The sequence below is a fragment of the Panthera onca genome, chromosome F1 (genome assembly GCF_046562875.1).
Source record: "Panthera onca isolate mPanOnc1 chromosome F1, mPanOnc1 haplotype 2, whole genome shotgun sequence".
Lineage (NCBI taxonomy): Eukaryota > Metazoa > Chordata > Mammalia > Carnivora > Felidae > Panthera > Panthera onca.
In genome coordinates this window covers 7,244,866-7,265,647 of record NC_138355.1, presented here as the reverse complement: position 1 = coordinate 7,265,647, position 20,782 = coordinate 7,244,866, and the positions used below count along the sequence as shown (strand labels likewise).

At 49.7% G+C, this 20,782-nt stretch overlaps 1 protein-coding gene across 3 annotated transcripts in view; it reads right to left on the bottom strand.

Annotated features, from left to right (window-relative positions):
- SMYD3 (SET and MYND domain containing 3) overlaps positions 1-20,782 on the bottom strand; it is a 684,892-nt gene that overhangs the window by 82,949 nt on the left and 581,161 nt on the right. For all 3 annotated transcript variants that reach the window (XM_060644895.3, XM_060644894.3, XM_060644896.3), the window contains one exon: positions 15,924-16,098. In XM_060644895.3, the coding sequence (XP_060500878.2) occupies positions 15,924-16,098 (175 nt within the window). The remainder of the gene's footprint in view (positions 1-15,923; positions 16,099-20,782) is intronic.

Genomic DNA, 20,782 nt, shown 5'->3' with positions numbered 1-20,782 from the left:
AATCCAGACTGAACATTTCTGAAAAAGCTGCTAAGTAACCATTGGTAAATTTGGCATATCTCACAAATGGATCTTTCATGGAATTTGTATTTGGTGAACTGACTTTTAGTGAATTGGCTACTGGTGACTGATTTTCAGCAAACTGACCTGAAGCTATTTTATTTAACCTAGCTTTGCCTGAACTCATTTGACCAGGATCCTTTTTTCATATCATATCAGTGGAACAGTTATCCCCAGGGAACAGACTTTGGAAAACACTACTTAACAGGAATGGAGTCAGATGCTTGCCGGGGGCCCTAAAGAATAGCAGATTTCGAGCATATTAATGAGAAACCGATAATGGGGGAGCTAATGAGAAAAGGAACTTGGCTTTTACCCAGATGTTCTACTTCTACAAACCTGCAGCCTCTACGTTCTATTCGGCCATCTGTGAGAGTGAATAATCCATATTTTGTATTAATTTAAGTTTATTTATCTGTTTTGACAAAGAGAACGAGAGAGCGAGAGAGAGAGAGAGGCAGAGACAGGAGAGAATCCCAAACAGGCTCTGCACCATCAACACAGAGCCCGATGCGGGGCTCCAACTTGTGAGATCGTGACCTGAGCCGAAGTCAAGAGTCGAACACTTAACCGACAGCCATCCCTGCATTTTGTATTAATTTTAAAAATTAAAACATTATACTTTCACAGCAAACTCATGAGTGAGAATGCAGTATTTGCTTTCTTCTTCTCCCTCTATGGCCTTTGGGTCTGAGAAGCAGACCGTCCTCACGTTTTACTACTCTCCTGCTCACACAGGCAAATGTGGTAGCTGCCAGCAGAGTGCCCAGTAGGGAACAAAGCAACATTTAGGGCACGGACACAGACTTGCAACCCCACCAGGACAGAGAGGAAGCGGACACTTGAAGCTTGCCTGGTAGGGAGTAGCAGGGACCTAACACCCTGCTGCTGCTGCTGCTGTTTGGGGATAGGAGTCCATTGTCACCAGACTTCCCATTTCCCAAGCAAAGATAGAAGCCTGGTCTTTCTAAAAAGTGTAAACATCTCCTACTCTTAGAGATTAGCAACTATTTCTCTTCTTAAAGTTTATTTACTACTTTAGAAACAGAGAGCGAGTCGGGGAGGGACAGAGAGAGAGGGGGACAGAGAGAGAATCCCAAGCAGGTTCTGCACCACCAGCACAGAGCCCATCGCGGGGGTCAAACTCACAAACCATGAGATCATGACCTGAGCCGAAACCAAGAGTCCGACGCTAAACCGACTGAGCCACCAAGGCACCCCAGAGATCAACAACTATTTCAATTTAAAAAAATACCATGCAACTGATTGGAAATACATACTTTTAAATACATACGAATGTATCCACGTGTGTGTATACAGGTAGATGTATATGTGCATAGCTATGTGATACTACTTTGTGAGATATCTACGTCTCACTTATCTTATTCCACCACCTCCTAAGTCACAGAAAAAAAATGATGAGCTATCGAAGCTCTAATTGTCCCTCAGGATGTTCTCTTAGAGGCAGGCAGAGGAAGGAGAGGGCACACAGAACCAGAACTTAATGGTAATTCAAGCAACAGAGAGGTAGAACTGAGCTGGTTTGTTTCTATACTCCATTTGTAACTGAAACTGAAGAGGTTTTGGAGGGTTCTGGAACTCAGAATCTCAGCCAGAAGGGGCGATGAAGTTCATGTGGACAACCCTCCCACCCCGTACAGGAATTACTTCTAAAAAATCCAACAGATTGTATGAACACTTTCAAAATTGGGGAATTACTACTCTTCAAAACTCAACAATCCATTTATGGGCACCTGAACTATTATAAGCTATTCATGTCAATATCCCACCTGAAATGGGTCTCCCTCTGATTCCAGGTCCCACGGCCTGGCCCCTCCTCCTCTATCATGGGGGATCTACTTCCTTCCTGCTCGACAGCCCTTCAAATATCTGAAAGTTGATAGGACGTCTACTTGTCCTTCACAAAGTCTTTTCACCTTGTGATGAAACATCCCCATTTCTAATATAATGTGGCTACAGAATTCTCATTCTGGTCACTCTCTGTCAGAAATTCTAGACACACTGTGATGGATGCATGCATCCAATTCCCGGAAGTTGACACTAACCATGCAACAATGCAGCCTAAGGCTGATTAGCTTTCCTGGCCACAGCACTGGCTGCCCTTGACCCCCCAGATGTATTGGTAAGGATTTTTTATGTCGTATGAACCAAGAAATCCAACTGAAACTGGCTGACAAAAGAAAGAAAGAAAGAAAGAAAGAAAGAAAGAAAGAAAGAAAGAAAGAAAAAGAAAGAAAGAAAGAAAGAAAGAAAGAAAGAAAGAAAGAAAGAAAAAGAAAAAGAAAGAAAGAAAAAACTATCAGCCTAAGTGTTCATGTAGCTGCACAGTTACAGGGGTAAACTTGGTTTCAGGCAATGTGCGAATAAAGTGACCAGAATCTCTCCATCCCTCACCTCTGCTTCCTGGATTTGATCTTTCTCTCTCTTTGAGGTCGAGAGACCAAATAGCCTACATGTCCTGTGGCTGCATGCTTCCTCAGTTATGAGCAACAGGAAAGGGAAGTCTTTCTTAGTATCTCAAATAAAGTCCAAGAATGGACCATCATTGGCTCTAACTGGTCTGACTTTGGTCAGGTGACCAAGGAAATGTCCAGCTTAAGCTAATCGTAGGCTGCCCCCGTGGCCAGTAACATACAAACCACACAGCTAGGACATTTGAGGTCCTCTTGAAAAAGAGAGTAGAGGGATTAATACTAGTGTGGTGACCAGAAACAATCCGCTACAATATACTAGAAGAATTCTCCAACCTGTTACTAAATTTTTAATCAGAAATTTTAAGGTCATCTTTTTGGTAACGACTAAATGTTTCTAATTAAGGAGGTAAGTTTCGAAGTTTGGATTAGTCCCCCAAAGCATTAGTTATTCTTCTCAGGTTCACAACCCTTACAAATTTGATATACACAACTTCTATCCTTTCATTCCATTAAGTCTTTGATAAAAATGTTGACTTAGGACCAAAAAAGAAAAAAGAAAAGAGCTTTGAGGCATCCGTTATGTTTCCCCAAAGGGGTCTATCAATCTGTTCATGACTCCTGCTCAGAAACAGCTCTCTGAAAGGTATCAGTAACCCTCGCTAGCTCACTAGCCCACATGTTTCCATCCACAGAAACCGTACCAGGAGACCTCCAATACCTTGCTGAGATCAAAGTGCACTCTTTCTGTCGCATTTCCAAAATGAATGCCGACCTCCGCCACGTGCCTCAGTGCCTCCAGGCAGCAATGAGCGACATACACTGGGACTGAGGAGCCCTCACAGAACATGGCGCACACGGCCGCCAGGTACAGCGGGTCCCCCCGCCACTCCTCTGCCTCAGGTGGGCCTCACCGGCCTCCCGCTCCATCTTCTCCTCCTGTGGCCTAAAGACTTGTCCCAAGCTTCTAGCCTGTGTCCTGGCACGAGAGGGTCCTGGCGCTCCCTCGGGGATCCTAGCCACCCGCTCTCACAGATCTCTGTTCCGACGTAGAGCTTGGACCGTGCGGGGCTTGCTGCTTTTCTCTCTCCGCGTCACAGTGTTATCAGCCTTTGGGTGCTCTTTGCCACCTTTGAGTCTCCTGACATTTTTACTAGACCGTTTCGAAGCAAAACAGTACAGCGGACATCTGTTCTGTTTGTCTATTATCCCCACGCCTGCCAAGCTTGTGAACAACTTCTGTCCCTTGGGAAACGTGTGCTCCTGGTAAGGCTGCCAGCACCCCACCTCTCCTGGTTCAGGCAGGGGTGGGCGTGAGACCCAAACGTGCTACCAAAGGCCACCCCAAATGCTTATTTTAAAATCTGAAGCTAGTGGGAACAGACCTTTCCTTTTGCCACAGGGCCAGAAGATGCAGGCTGGGGCTGCCTGACACGATCTTCACTACCACACTGTGCAGAAGACTGTGTGGGAAAGAATAAGGCAAGACAGAGGAGAGAAGAACCGAGAGAGAGCGAGGAAAAGAGTGCACCATCTGATGACCCAGACCGTACCCCTGAATTCTGTCACCAGATCTGTCTACGTAGGACATGCACACAGCCGTGCGGGCAGCAAACTCCCTTCTCGGTCAGGCCGTCCGAGGCGGATTTCTGTCACTTGCGACAAGAAAAGAATCTTGACGGATTCATGTAGGAAGAAGGCGGGTGGCGTAGTGGGAAAGACCACTCAGCCCTCTAGAGTGTTGTGTGGTCTGGACTCTTACGACCAAGCAAATCTGGGTTCAAGCTGATTCCAATGCCTTCTGTGTAAATGCAACAAAAAAAAGATACATGAACCTAAAGCCAGAGTTTGAAGCCTCGCAGGCAAGTCACATAGGCCTCGGCCTCCTTGCGTGGAAGGTAGGACTAGGCAAACTCCCTCCGCACCATGGCCGTGAAGGCTAACGGGCAAGCTGCTGGGTCTGCAGCAGGCTCTGAATAAGTAACAGCAATTCCTTTCCAATCTGAGAAAGCTGGAAGGCAGAGGAGAGCTCGTAAAGTCCTCTCACCGACTCCTCTGGAAAGATGCTGCAGATACTTTCACGATTGTGGTGCCCAATCTATCTCACTTTGGGAGGATACTGCAGTGATATTTCCCATTACAAGTGAAAGCAGATTTGTTCCTCTTTAACTCTGAAGGGCAGTGGATAGTATGATTGGTGTTCTTTGTTCGGAAAGAGAGATTTCCATCATCTGTTCCCTGGTGGTAGAGCGGGAGCTGTCTACACCCGCCCCCCGCCCCGCCACTGTCCCCAGGCCCTGCCCTCTGTTTGTTCAAGGGCCCAAGCTCACTGTTCCCCTGCATTCGTTTCCTAGAAGCTGGCCAGGGCCACCCCCTTTGAATCTATGTAGCAGTAAGAATATTAGACATTTTTTCCAGCCAGTATGCTGTCATGAGCTCAAGAGCTTTGTACTATCTAGCCCAAAGGATTTTTGTGCTCAAAATAACCTGGCTATCTAAAACACTGGGAACTATCATTTGTGGGCCATTACTCCCCATCTCTCATTTCTTTCAAGGACCTCTTACTGTTCCTTACAAATGCTCTCACCATCCTCTATCAGTGATTGGACTCAGGAGGGTTGACGAAACACGTTTACCTACAGTTTAATGGATAGCTCATTCATTTTATCCTTAGAGAATTTCTGAAAACTCAGGATAGAACTCCCTTAAAATACACAAATAGCATGTGTGTGGGCTGACATTTTTTTAGATCACAAAACATGTACTTTACAGGAAGTTAAAATTGATTTCAATCAATTCTTTCTGAGCCTTTCAAAGTTATATGCATCCCTTCCCAATTCTCAGGCCTACCTGATTTTCTGCTGGCTCTCTACAGGGGAAAATGGGTTCCCCCCCGGTTCCCCCCCCCCCCCCCCCCACTTTCTCTTCTAAGAGCTGAGAAAAAGGAAAAGAGATAGCAGCTAGTTAGCGGCAGGGGCAGCCAAGCAAGAGATTGATTCAACAGGAGAAATTCAATGCATCCCAAAAGATTCTCTAGGATTGGATATCCTGCTGCTTAGGGTACAATTGGTTGTAATAAGGAACTGAAGATTTTCTGTTAGGAGAGTCAAAGTGCTCAGTGATGGCTTGTGAAAGTTAAAAAAAAACAACAACAGTGAACCCCATGGGAAATGTTTTTATTTTGGAAACGCTTTCATGAGTAGGACGACCACAGACCATTTCTCAGAGTGCATGCTGTTCACATACGCTGGTGACCACAGAAGACTAAATGTTTTCCTGTGCAGGTGAGCTAGCCCCAGGGGTTAGAATATGGCTTTCATCCTGCTCTAAAAGGAGGCTGTTGACTGGGAATCAGGCAAAGGCAACAGAGGAAAAGTATTTCCTGTGTCCTGTCCTCGCCCTAGATCTCAGGAGTCACGGTAGGTACAGGTGTGGGAATGGATGGGGTTGGTCCGTGGCTGTGGGATATTTGAGCAAAGAGGAACTGGTATTCTTGTCCCAGATAGGAGGGGAAGCAAGGGAGGGTCTGCGATGGGCAGAGAGAAAGTACGTGAGCCAGAATGAGGATGTCCTAGGAGGAAGGCCCAGGCAGGAGAACAGCAGGGACTTGGACACAGACCCTGGAATCAGCACTGGAAGCGTCAGAGGTGAGGAAAGGGAAGACTTCCACGGAGCATGAGCGTCCGCGGACTGGGTGAAAGCTACGAGTGGAAGCTTATGCCTTCCTTGGACACTGCCACCAAGGGGACACAGGGCTTGGGTCCCTTCAGGTTTGCTTGGAGAAAAACTCGAAGCAGGGAGTTACCCAAAGGTGGGACGCAGATGCCAGTGGCTCTTCTCCTGGTTTGAAGCCTTCCCAGTAGGCTAAATGCTAGAATGAGTCGTGCTGTCTGGAAGAGCCTGGAACCTTCACAGGACACGGTCCCGACTGGGAGCTTGAGTGTTGAAGGAGGGGCTCGGAGTATAACATGGAGCAGGATTTGGTGAAGGCCACACGGGAAAAAGTGGTGTCAGACGGGTATGCTACACGTTGCTTTAAAATAAAGGTTTGAGGGGGCGCCTGGGTGGCTCGGTCGGATAAGCGTCCGACTTCGCCTCGGGTCACGATCTCACGGTATGTGGGTTCGAGCCCCGCGTCGGGCTCTGTGCTGACAGCTCAGAGCCTGGAGGCTGTTTCAGATTCTGTGTCTCCCTCTCTCTCTGACCCTCCCCCGTTCATGCTCTGTCTCTCTCCGTCTCAAAAATAAAATTAAAAAAAACGTTAAAAAAAAATTAAAAAAAAAAAATAAAGGTTTGAGGACTACCGATGACTTTAAAGAGACCCAGGGGGTACGTTCTCCAACTGCCAGCAGGGGTCTGCAATGCATACAGACTAGAAGTTGAGTCTGATCACATGGCCACTTGGGTGATTTCTCTAGAACCTGGGGCTGATCAGGGAACTACTTACCAGACCTCAGACCTCTGTTGGCCCAGGTACCTCCCAGCAGATAAGTGAATATGAATCTGGAAGTGTCTTTAATAATGCAATTCAATGCAAAAATCCAAGCAGGTAGCCAAAGCTGGCAACTGAGTGGCTGGGTAACCCATGGGGACAAAACACTTTTTTTTTTTCTTTTATTGGTCAGATGAACTGGACAGAAACGGTGTGGACAGGGAGTTCCGTTCAGAAATGTTACCACTACAAGGGTGGCATCATTTATGTGCAAAGGTAACTACAACCCACAAATGTGCCATGGGAAGAAGGGGATGTTTCTAGGCATGAGGCCCTGGTCAGCCGCTGGCCTGGGTTCAAGTTCAATGGAAGGTGAAAGTAAGGCAGGATTATTGGTCTTAATTTGAAAGTAGAAGTTCTGATATTCACTCTCTGATGATGACAGGGAAAAGGTACATGCTTCTTGGGTCCTGGCCTACCCTGGGGGCTCAAAAGGCAGGGAAGATTGTAGCAATGGGTAAGTCTGACTCATGGCTGTCGGGTTTTGGAGCAAAGAGGAATTGATAGTCTTGCCCCAAGTAAGGACGGGAAATGAGGGAAGATTTAAAACGTAAAATGCAAGCAGTGTCATGCTGTCACAGATCACTCAGGCCAGAATGTATAGAGCCACCTAACTTGAACTACAGGCTTTCTTAACACCACCACCCACATGGTCCCCGGGTGCTCAGAAATGCCACTGCACTATTATGTACAATTTTTGTTAATATCTAACCACCTGGTCAGTTTCTGATGGGGCTGAAGAACCTGACAGTGTCCCAGGCAAATTATCTCACAGGGAAGAACCTCTATTGTACACATTATCTTATAACAAAGGTAGCTGGGAGTTTAAGCATTTGGTTTTAAGGCTGTGTCAAAATGGTTGCATGAAAAATGCCAAGTCCAATCACTACCTTCTCTCATGAGTGTCCCCTGGAAGGCCAGCCTCTGGAAGAAGGATCCTCTAGTGACCCACTAGCACCCACTATTCGTACCAGCACTGGGTCGGTCATGAGCTGAGAGTCGAGGTTTACCCTAGTTACTCCTAGAGACTCATGCATGCTGGCCCTTAGAGTTCCTGAGCTCAACTGGAAGCCCAAGAGGCAGGAAGTTCCTTTTCCGAGGCAGACGGGTGACTTCCAGTAGGTCCAAATACACCACGCAAGATAAGCGTGGGGGAGTGGTCCTTGGAACTGGTATTCTCCCGGAGTGGAGAATCAGGAGGCAGTGGCTGAGGCAGATACAGCCGGTGTTAGGAGCTGAACTCCATCCCTCCAGAATTCAGACGTTAAAGCCCCAACCCCCAGTACCTCAGATTGTGTTTTTGGAGATAAGACTTTTAAAGAGGTGCTAAAGTCAAAGAAGGCCCTTGGGGTGGGCCCTAATCCAGTAGGACTGGTTGCTTATAAGAAGAAGAAATTTGGACACGTAGAGACACCAGGGCAGCACGCGTGCTGAGGAGAGATCACAGGCGGACAGGGAGAAGACGGCCTAGTGCAAGCCAAGAAGAGAGGCCTCAGAAGGAGCCAAACCTGCTGGAACCCCGAACTTGGACTTCGGAAAACAAATTTCTGTCGTTAAGCCACTCAGTCTGTGGTATTCTGTTATGGAAGCCCGAGCAAACTAATACAGCCAGGGCCGGCTGGAGTGGGGCACGGCCGACCTACACGGGATGCGAGCTCCCAGAACGGGGTAGCGAGGGCTTTGGGAAACCAGAGCCACCAACTCTTCTTTCCACGCGAGGCTTCAACACAGGAGGCCAGTGAGTGAAGTCTTGAAATTGGCCAATAAACTCCACAAGGTACAGGTACTCGATCCACTGAAGGTACTCCTCCTCCAGCACTGCTAAAATCTCATTCAGGCCTGTCCAATCAGGCCAGCCTTGATTTGGCTCAAGAATTCCTCTCAGGTTCTCAAATGCCTGGATTTCTGGAAAGACCCAAGTGGGGCACACAGCTGGCTTCTGAGCACTGTCCACAAGCTCCACCGGAGTCAGGACTCTGCTTTGGTTTGCCAATATCTATCACAGTGCACGTAGTAGGTCTCGGTAAATCCTTCTCTTGAGGAAACGAGTATGTGCCTGAGCCAGGAGCTTGAGATATCCCCATTCAAATGATCCTATGTATCCAGAAGGCCACGCAGGATGCTGTTCAGCAAGTGTGGAGGGTGGGTAAAATATCCCACTCCGGCTCCTACTACCAGGCATAACGAAAAGACCGTCTTCTACTCATGGAGTCGGGGAAGGTGGACTTCCTACAGATGTCTGACTTCCTACAGGCTCCCACTCACGGCGTCCACGTGGACAGACACGCACAGCGTCCGTGTGGACAGACACGCACAGATCCCATGTGGACGCACATGCACAGAAGGGCGGGGGCGTAGGGGTGCTCACGCGGGGGAGGGGCAGGAATGAACAGCTTCTTAATTTTCTCGTCTGAGAAGAAAGTGGTTGTGGACAATATGTGGATCTAATCCTCGTGGCACAGGGGGAGTCGGTGGGAAAAAGCTCAGCAGAGGATTTCAAAAATATGATCCAAAAGAAAACAGATAAGAGGCAGGGCCTCAGAAAGACGGTCAGGCGGTGGCCCTCCAGGAGCCAGGAGACACCGTGTGGAATTGTGTGACCAGAAGCTGACAGCACAGGTTTTATCCGTGTTCTGCCACGTGCAGCACGCTGGAGGTGATGCGTGGGTCACCTTCCCCGCCCCAGTCAGGGCCTTACGAGTATCAGCAGCGCCCGATCACTTTGTGTCAGCCTGAAGTCAGGTGGGAAAGAGCCAAGTCGGATTAGGGCTTGGTCTGAGAAACTGCCAGATGTCCCAAGCGTGTCTGCCATCACCCGGGGCTCTGTCAGAACCTGGAACATTCCTTCCAGTGCCGGGGGCCTGGGGTCAGGGCTGCGGCCTACAGGAGAGTCGGGGGGCGGGGCACGGCCACCCACTCCTCTCGTTCAGAGGCACTGGGGGGTCAGAGCCCCATGCCAGGGCCCGGCACAGGCTGTCCCTGATTCCTCTTCCGGAACTGTCACGAGATTGTCACTACTGCTGTGCCCTGTTTTTCTTTTCTTCTTCCTCCTTCTCTTTTGTGTTTCCTTTATTGTATTTCTAGACTCTGGAGGAGGAGAGCCCTTGGGGACTGAATTAAAAGGCCTGATATTAAAAAGTTTAAACTGGAAGTTCTTGGGCCCCGACAGACCGGGTTGCCCACTGCCACGCAGGTGGTCACCACCCCAGTGTCCAGACGGCAGCCGAGGCTAAGAAACCAATGTTAAGAAACTGGCGGCAAAGAAAAGGAGGTCCTGGTTAGATGTTATCAGGCAACTCAGTATTTTACACACACACACACGTAGAGCTCAAAATCTTGGACACGGTTCTGGCCACCAAAGACACTCTAATTAAAAATTATAGCGTGGAAAAAATGACTCAGTGGCCAAAGGATTACTGTCCCCGTCAGCGGGCAGAGAATAAAACATCTGTTCACTCGCCGGGTGAGACAATTCTCACTTGTGAGACAAAGAAGGCGAGTGAGCAGGACACTGGGGGAAGTCCAGATGCTCATCTCCCCTCCTGGGTGGGGACCGGGCCCCAGCTTGGTCTCCAGGTGCCACTCTGTGGGTGCGGCTGAGGAAAGTTCCACGCCAGATACCCCGGCCAAGGCCCCTGCCCTCCAGGAAGGAGCTTCCGGACAGGGACACAGACACAAGCATCGTCAGAGGGCAAGCTAACGGCACCTGTGCGACGCAGGGATGAGGGGCTGCGAGGGCAGGCCCAGGTCAGGGCCGGGTGGGTGACGGCACCCACCGCTCTCCCAGCCCCAGCCGTGCCCACTCGCTCTGCTGGCTCCTGGACCACCACGTCACAGTGACTGATGACAAAAACCCACCAAAGAGCCAGCGCAGGCCTTGAGAAGAAAAGCCAGCTTGAGAACAGCAGCGGCAGGCGTCGCTGTGATGAAACCTTACATTTCATCAGCTGACCAAAGCTTCCGAGGAAAAGTTAAAAAATTGCTGGCAGAATGAAAATGGTGGGGCTGCTGTGTAATCGCTGGCGGTCTCGAGGTTACAGGCACCTGACCCATGAGCACGTCGTGTCCCCAAACCACCAGCTCCCTTCACTTCTGCGCTCCCACCATTTCTTCTGACAACAGGGCACAGGAAACTATGGGGGCTGAAGTCACTCTTCTCAGCCTTGGCTTCCACAAGGCGGATTTCACGCCGCTCCCGTCTCGGATCCCACGCCCGCTTGTTCAAATCCCTTCGTGGTTCATGTTCTGCGCTTTCCCAGGATGCTCACAAAATGTCCTTCCCGCCACCACAAAACACTGTTTGTCAGGTCAATGGCAGCAAATCTCACCCTGTAAGAGCAGGCTTTGGTCAAGGGAAAGGAGAAGACTCATATATTTTGAAGTGAATTTAGAGCAGATATATAAAAATCATGTCACCCATTCTCCGTTCTTTGGAGGAAACTGACATCTGGGTGGATGGGGGACACAGTTTGGTGACTGTTACCTCCATTTAAAATGAACGTACATTTTGGGACGCCTGGGTGGCTCAGTCAGGTAAGCATCCGACTCTTGATTTCAGGGCAGGTCATGATCTTGTGGTTGATGAGTTCAAGCCCTGAGCTGGGATCTGTGCTGATGGTGCAGAGCCTGCTTGGGACTCTCTCTCCCTCTCTGTGGGCCCCTCATGTGCACGCTCTCTCTCAAAATAAGTAAACTTGAAAAAAATTAAATGAATGCACGTTTTGATGCGGCAAGTTAGCATTTAGGAATTTACCATATGGATTTGTCCTATATATCTTTACACAAAGATCCAAGTACGTGGACGTTAATGGCAGCATTTCTTCAAATAGTAAACATAAATGGAAACAATAGGGACTAGTCTGCAAATTACGGTACAGGAATGTACATGAGAGGACACTGTATATATCTGTTAAAAAGAACGAGGCAGACATACAGAAGCTGATCTGCACCATGTCCTCACTCTGTAGTGAAGTGAAAACAACCACTAGTAGAACATGGGATTTTCTCTTCTCTGACCACTAAGAAGACTGCTTGGCTCCTCCCTCGCTTCTCTGGCTCCTCCCCCCTTCCCCACCCACCGCCTTGCGGGGCGCAGGTAACAGATCAAGACTGGGGCTGAGTCCCTCCACGACAAAGACAAGAAGAGGCAAGACAGAAAGAAAGGAGAGGAAGGAGAGGTATAAGAGTCCGACGGAGCAGTTTCAAGGGGAGAGTGGGGGGGAAATCAGGGTCTCCGAGGGTGTGAGAATCACTGGGAAACCGAGAGAAAGAACGGAGGCCTTAGAGAACCCCGTAAGTGTCCTGTGGACGCAGGTTTATGTATGGGTACTGAAAATTTCAGGGAAGAAACTCATCCTGCTTATCTCCAGGGAGTGGGACCTGACTTTGAAAAATGAGGGTGATCTTTATCTCGTGTTCCTTTGAAAGCACCCTCTCCTGGAAGTAATGCTATTCTCCCAACAAAAGTTATGTTACCAGAACACGTGTGAATGTACTGAAGTCCCCCTCAAAGCCTTAAAGAGCCTCTGCATCTCTAGCTCTTTCTCCAGGTCCTAAAGAAAATCAAGTCTAATTTATAGCCATCATGATTTAAATCTTAAGTTTAAGGTAATGCTCAGTTTTGTTTTTGTATTAGTTTCTCCTTTTTTATCTTTTTAAACTGTATGGTAAACACTGGTGATATCTGGGACTGAGCAGACTTTCAAGGGCTAGTCTCGTGATAGCACCATAATCATGAACACCTTCTTCAACAGGAAAATGTTTCCCAAACTCTGAACTACCACCAGCAAACTGACTTTCGGAACTCAATTCATCTTGTGGTTAAGATTTTATTTAGGGGCGTCTGGGTGGCTCAGTCGTTGAGCGACTGACTTCGGCTCGGGTCACGATCTCACGGGTTCATGAGTTCAAGCCCCACATTGGGCTCTGTGCTGACAGCTCAGATTCTGTGTCCTGCTTCAGATTCTGTGTCTCCCTCTCTCTCTGCCCCTCCCCCACTCATGCTCTGTCTCTCTGTCTCAGAAATAAACAAAAAAAAATCTTTTTAAGATTTTATTTAATTATTTTTTATTAAAATTTATGAAATACCTTTAAATTGCTTTCATTCTGCTTAATGTTCATAGTGCTACAGGACAGATGACCATGCATGTATAATCACAGAACCTCTCAAGAGGAAACAGTATGAGCTAAAGATGATAAATTCTGTTGGACGTGAATTAACGCCAACCTACTTTATGAAACATAAAGATTTTCATGCTGCGTTGCAACATAAAGGGAACTTATTTCTACTGAGTAAAAATAAGTGACAGACGGGCAAGAAGGGAGCTGAAGGCAATGTGGTGATTTGGACAAAACCAGAATGTGGACACCTTCTCCTCTGAGGTCAGTAGTTGTTAAAATTTAGCCAAGGTCAGGAGTGAGAAAAACCACCCCTGGTGTCCTGACCTCAATCTAGCTGTTACAAACAGTATATTAACATTGTAAAACTGTTGGAGCAGGTGGCAATCCGGTCACCTCTCAGTAACTCCTGCCGAGCTAACTGCCCACGTCCTCGGCCAAAGGTGAACCCAAAGTCTACCTAGATCACCTGTGGGGAGACCGGGTAGGTGTTTGACGGCCCACAGCGTAAACTCCCTCGTGTACAGGCAGGGGGCAAAAAGCGTCACCAACTTCCAGATGCCCACCTCACAGTTAAGATCGCTGAAGGGCTTGCACCGCACCTGACCCTGTGTCCCTTATTTTCACTCTTGCTGCGCTAAAGCGAAGAAAGGCCAAGTATGACAGCGTCCACCTGACTTCTCTCTGTCGGTTCTCGGTTACTCATAGCATCTTCCTCTACGATACCGCTGCAAACTGTTCAGATCCCACTCGTTTGAAGTGGATCGATGCAGACTGGATTTCTGGAAATACAGAACACCACAGGGCAAGTTCCTAACAAGCTCCAGGGGAGGGAAAGTGAGGGAGGCTTTAGAAATCTGCCACCCAGCACGAGAACAGAGCGTCTACTTACGGAGAAACTGTGACCTGCCAAACACCAGGAAAAGAGAACCAAACGTATCCCCGATATACGGAGTCCATTCTGGTGGGCTTGGCCTCACTTCCAAGAAAGGCTTCTTTGTCTGACTCAAGTCAGTAAAACTGCCAGTTAATTAAGGAGTTAAGCAGTCCTTCAGAGAAGCCTTGATAGGTGGGGAGAGAAGATTCAAGAACACGCGGAGGAGCGCCCTTGAAGTGGGGTCCTCCTGCGTCTGTGCTGAGCGGCCCGCAGGGCAGCCCGGTGGGGGTAAGCATGGAGGGAGGGCAGGAGGAGAAGTGGGCGCATGTCCCGCAGCAGCCGGAGTGGGGGGAGGGGCAGCGGAGGGACCGCAGGCAGGATTTTCCCAGCCGGCGTCTCCTGGCCTCAGTCTATCCGCTCAGCCTGTGGTTTGGCTTCCTCACACCGAGCCCCGGAGTTCAGAGCGAGGTGACACCGACCGTCGCGGACCCGCCTCTCGTTGCAACACTGAGGCTCAGAGAAGGAAGCCTTATCTCTCTGTGCTCGGCTCATGTGCTCTGCAAACCCACAAGATTCATCATACCAAACAGACGTTTCCCGCTCATGGGAAAGTCGACAGTCTCAGCCCTCAAGGCGATCTCTCTTAAGTTTGATTAGCGCTGACTCACAGTCTGGATTCCAGAGCTGTTCCACCACAAGCAGTGGAAGAAGCCACCTACGGAAGCTCTGAAAACACCCTCGGGCACCCCAGGGCCACGGCCGGCCTGCACACCCCTGCCGCCCACCCGGCCGGCGGGGTCTTCAGGCTCCTCTCTGCCGGCACCGCGCTCCAGGCCCAGGCCCGGCCTCCCGGCCTCGTGTCTCACTTCCTCGTGTCTCAGTTCCCACCTGAACGGATATCCTAGACCCTGGGCTTGCTTCCGTTCTCACGTGGAATCTCGTCACCTCCCCTCTCGGTCCTCTCCCGAGGCTCTCCTCGAGGCGGGACAGGCAGTACCCGGGACTCTGCCCCCCTCTTCACGTACAGCCCCTCCCCGGCCCGTTGACCCACGTGGCCTAGGTGGAGACCTGGTTCTCCCTCTGCTTAGCCCCTCGGGGCTGACGTCGTGTCCCCATGGTCTTCAGAGCTACCCGGAATGGAGCCTCCGCTCTCCAGGGACCTCCCCCCCTCCCCCACGCTCCCCAGGCTTCAGGGCACCTTCTCAGCAGTGGGTGATCTGATCCAACCTCAGACGGTGGTACGAACGGCTGTGCCCCCTCCCTTGGGCCGATCTATCCCAACTTCCACACTTGTGTCCTCAGCCCCACCGGCACCAAAGCGCAGCACTGGATGTCAATTCTGCCAAAGCTCCTCTGAGTTACCGCAACATCCAGGGACAGAACGCCCACTGGTCCGAGGGAGCTGAAGTCAGTCAAGGAGCAATCAATCGCCAACAGCTCCTTCGCCTGGCTCGATGACACGTTTGAGCCTGGGTCATAAGGGGGCCGTGAGGCTAAACGGCTCCAGCGAAGGCACCCCGGGAGCCATCAAGGTGGAAGAGACGGTCACTTGTCGGCCGGACCGAGGGCCCCAGACGGGCCACCCTCACCTGGATCAGCAGAGGCTAATGCCGCGGCCTCCCCCGGCTGGTACGGGCCACGTGCCCCCGCGGCCGCCCTCAGCACTCCGCCTCCACCCCGTCGCCGCAAGCAGGACACCGCACTGTAACCACCGGCTCCACACCCACGGCGCCTGACACGCGCAGGAACGACGAGTGTATGCACAGGAGCCAACGCACAAAGGAGTGGACGAAACAAGGTCTGGTTTTGCACGCTGACCGAGAAGCGGATGGGAACGGAAGCGAACACTCGGGAAAGCAGAGTAAGCCGAGTGACTGGGGGATGTCGATCCCACGCCCACAGAAGACACCGCGGCCTTTCCTCGGGCCCTCTCGCTGGCACGCACCTGTACGGCTCCATGGTCCGAATTCCGTAGAACAAGGCCTCCTCCAGCAGACCCAGGTTGATGCAGGCGTCCATGGCGCAGTCGAGCACCTTCAGCTGGTAGATGTTGATATCGGGAAGCCGTTCCGAGTTGCTGCTGATGATCGCCTGGCACATGGCCAGAACCTGCTCCCACTCTGTTATTAACCTTAGTTAAGGATTCATTGTCTTCAGCCAGAGAACAAGCAAAGTGCGATTCTCTAACGGGCTGAAGAGCTCCCAGGCACAGGAGGGAAGGAAGAGCCCATTATTTTGCACAGATGAGCTGCCTGCAAACACACTCGAGAAACAAAAACATGTAAGTGGTGTCTCAGACAAGTAAATTCTGTTTTTACATCAACAAGCCATCTTCCACGCAAGCCTGTACTTTGGGGGATTAAGATACCCAAAGAACCGTTCTTTCTTCCGACTCCTGTAAGCGTTCTCTTTACATCCAGGCACGGAGTGAATACAGCTGTTTATTAAACTGGACTACCAGTTAGGTCCAGTTGAAATTATGCATGCCGTCAGCTTCCGTTACAAAACTGGTCTGAAATTAAAGAAGCTTCAGGCAGATTCCGTGTCTAAGAGGAGGAGCTCATTTCTGCTTCTGTGTCGTTTGAACCTCGGGCATACGTGAAACCAAGCCCACAGCCACTCACTGGCCCACGGGAGGGGAAGCAGGTTGAACAAGTACATCCCCACTGGGCCTCATATTGAAGTTTCTTTTTTTTTTTTTTTTAATTTTTTTTTTTTTTTAACATTTATTTATTTTTGAGACAGAGACAGAGCACGAACAGGGGAGGGGCAGAGAGAGAGGGAGACACAGAATCCGAAGCAGGCTCCAGGCTCTGAGCCATCAGCCCAGAGCCTGACGCGGGGCTCGAACTCACGGAGCGCGAGATCGTGACCTGAGCTGAAGTCGGACGCTCAACCGACTGAGCCACCCAGGTGCCCCTGAAGTTTCTTGATTATAAAGCAAAAGTGATCCAAGCCTATACTTAACCAAAAAAAACCAATTCATATTTTGAGCCCCCAAAGCACAAGATAATATTAAGAACATGGCTCCTGCATGTAAACTGTGGGCAGGGCGAATGATACTTTAAAAAGGGCAGGGAGAAGACCCGATACCCACTTAGGAGCAGCTCTGACTTTCTGACTCGCTGTGAACCCAAAACTCACTCCCGCGGGACTTCGGTGTGATCGCACTTTTGACAACGGCTATTACTCCCCGTGCTGTTCCAGAGGGAGTCGGAGGACTGAGCGCACGGTGTATGGAGCGTGCTCTGAATCCCTCCCAGGTGGATCACTCCGGAAGCACGGCGGAAGGCAGCTCCCTTCCTGCACAGCCTCCACTGCTGGTGTCAGATGAGGGGAGGCCACGAGGACGCCGGCCCGGGGCCGGCCCTCCCCGCCTTCAACCTGTGTGGCTCCAATCCATCTGCTTTCATGTGCAGAATTCCACTGGGGCGAAATCTGCACTCGGTTTGCAGATTTCAGACGCGACAGAAATGGCATAGCCTTTGCAGATAAAGCTGGATGTCAGTGTGAGCTACTTCTGTCATTTGTCAGATCTGAGGCTCTGAGGATGTCACCCAGGTGAGCACCTAGGGGACAGGAGCCCTGATCGTGACCAGGCGTAAGGAAAACGGCTCAGCGGACCGAACCCCCTCCTACCCACGCCCCTCACCTCCAGCACACAAGCCAGTCTCTTCGCGATCAGTGCCCCTGACCGAAGCCCCCTCCATCCTCCATTGGGCTCTCACACCGCACGCCCGCCCTGAACGGTGCACTTCAGCGCCCCTTTATCCCACCCTCCAGCAACATCTACCGCTCCCAGCCTCCATGCCGGCCAGGCGGTGCGGCCTTCCAGAACGTCAGCAACACTTGTAATAAACCAATCAAGCTGCCTGTGTGAGTGGGAACTAATGTCTTCATTAACCCTCCAGGAAATATGCTTCTCTTCGCCTAGAGGCAGAATACCTCACCCCAAAGGCACGACTTCCTTACTTAGAATCACAAGTGCCGCAATGCACAGGTTTTACTTCAGACTTCTGCACACTACGCTCTGTAATTTCAGCATGAGTCCTGTCTCTGAGGGGTCGACTCTGCTCTCAGAAGAGGTACATTCATTGAAGAAAAGTGAGTCGGTGCCTTTCTTTCGTACCCATCTGACACACATGTTTAAAGTGTGCCGAGTGTATCCCCAGAGGTTGGGGGTAGGCGGTAGCTTAGGCAGTGCACTGATTTTGTAACAGATTGCCGGGCTAACCTCTGTGGCTTTTCATTCCAGGATTAGATATATGACGAACTGTCAGGAGGAATGACTGTCTCTTACACAACGCTAGACATTTCTGTGGCAAGACTGTGCACCTTATTTGAACATTGTGTTGCTTGACCTCCGTTGCTATTTGCCTATTCGTTTGTATACGCTCCGACTCATTTCAAAGAGGTTTGAGGTGACAAGCCTTAGAAATAAAAACCAGATGTGATATTCTGCAGCCACTGATAGGAACACATCCACTTTATCCCCCAGCAGGCTGGAAGGGAGCACGTGCCAATTTCCCTTCGTAACACTGGCAACTGTCTCCTGGCAAACAAGGCCAGCCTTTCCTGTAAAACACCCCAGTGAGCAAAAAAATGGAATAATTTTAACTAAGAGGCTTTTCCCCCAAGCTAATGTTGACATTGTATTTGCTCGAAAATGCAGTCACCGGCATTTGCTTGGTGTCGAGTACGATCCGTTCTGTTCCAGTGAGGAATTGAGCTCTAGACCGGAGCAGGGTGGAGAGCCTACCCGAAGCGGACAGAACGGTCCCTCGGATACCCTTTTTCCTGCACGCTTTTCAATGACAGTAAGAGGAATGGGGGGGAGGAAAAGGGGATTAAAGGGAAATTAGTCAACTCCTTGGAACCACCGAGCTTTTACTCACTTAGTATCATATTATTCTGCCTAAGTCCTCCACGGGCCCCTCTCCCCTAGAAAGCATCATCTCCATGCACGGCCTGTAAGGCCTTGCCGGGATGCCCCCCCATACTGAACAAGCATGATCTGAGAACAGCACGTGATTTCACATTCTGCCCGTCTACACAGGCTCCCCGCTCTGGCGGGTGCCCTTCTTCACGGCGTCGGCCTGGAGAATTCCCACTGTGCCTCCCAGACACAACTCAGTGGTCACCTCCTCTCTGGAACCTTCTTTAACCTCCCAGAGCTGACTATTCTGCCTTTGATGCCTCTCAAATACATATTTACCAAAACAGGTATTCATTTACGTGTGAGAGTTGTGAGTGCAGGGTTGTGTCCTCTTAATAGACCCTCCGATCTATTCCACGATTAAGGGTGGACCAAAGGCTGGGTTGTGACTGGCAAGGTGGCAGGCACAGAGTCAGTTTGCAGTGAAACCCAACTGTAGCAGGGTCATCAGGGCCCTAATTCTACCGCATGGGACAACAGAGAATGACCCTACTTCTCTAACTGTAACAGTTCTCTGAGCCCAAGGAGGACCCCCTCTCATTCCCAGATTTGACTGTTTTCCTAATAATGCCAATCCTTCCTATGGACAGGGTTTCAAATTCCACTGGGATCCTGGCTCCATTCTTCAAAACCGATTCCAATTTTCCTACACCTTTCTTAACATGTCCTACCCTAAAGTGAAGAGAAAACTACAGATAGGATCACACAAAAAGCATCACCTTTCTTACTTTCTATTCTCTATTAATACAGCCTAAGATCACAGTAGTTTTTTGAGGGGTTATATCATCCTTGTAAACTTTATTAAACTTTGCTGTTTACTAAAACCCTAAAATTGTTCCACATGTTTTGCTATTGCTAAGCTTTATGTATATTTACAGACTTAAGCTTTTTGACCCAGATAGAAGATTTTATATACGTTCTTGTTGCATTTCATCTTTTTGGATTCAGGCATCATTCAAACCTTCAGGGATCATATCAGCCCCCCTCTGCCATCCTCCCCACTCTAACCTTTGGGAATGTGATGACCCTGTGCTCCGTGTGTTCACTCAAGGTACAGAGTCAAAGGTGGAAGAGAACTGGAGGCGGGGGGGGGGACAGAGAACTCCAGAGTGACAGGGACCCGGGTGGCAGCATTTTCTCATATGGCTGTTCAGCCATTTAGGAAGACGTCCGGCCAGGCTAGCATCCAGCATCAATTTCTTGGCCACTTCTAACTGAATCTCCTTCTGGAATCTACATACAAACTTTGCCAAAGAAAGCTGGGACTCCCTTGCTCTTGGCAAACCCTACAGCCTCGGGCTGATCACAGCTTCCTTTTTCCTTCCTTTAGTAACCAATTACAGATTCCTTACCCAACCTGCAACAACAAACAAACAAACAAACAAAAAAACCACCCACTGGGTACAGATTTCAGAAATTACTTATTTCACACCTTTGAAGGTAAGAACATCTATCTATCCACCTCTCCTATTCTTTACATTGCTTTCAAGAACACCTCGTCTGCAGATTTTCTTACTGATGGGGGTAAGAATTTCCCCGTGGCACCTGAATGACATTTCGATCTTTTTCATCTTGGTCTATTTCTTCTTACCGGGTGGTTTCCCTCTGTTGCATTTTTGCTCAGGTGACCTCCCCTACTGGAAGCGACCCCCTCCTCAGCCTCTGCCCATCCAAACCCTGTCCCTGATTTGGGCCACCTTTCACTCGGCATAACGTCAGCGTAGCCTCCCCACATGGCCTCCAGCATAAGTGCTCTCTCCTACTCTCTGAACTCTGACCCACTCATGGTCCTTACTGTTTATGCCAAGAAAATTTATTATGTGGTGACTCCCACTGCCATTCTAGTTGTGGTTAATTTAATATGAAGC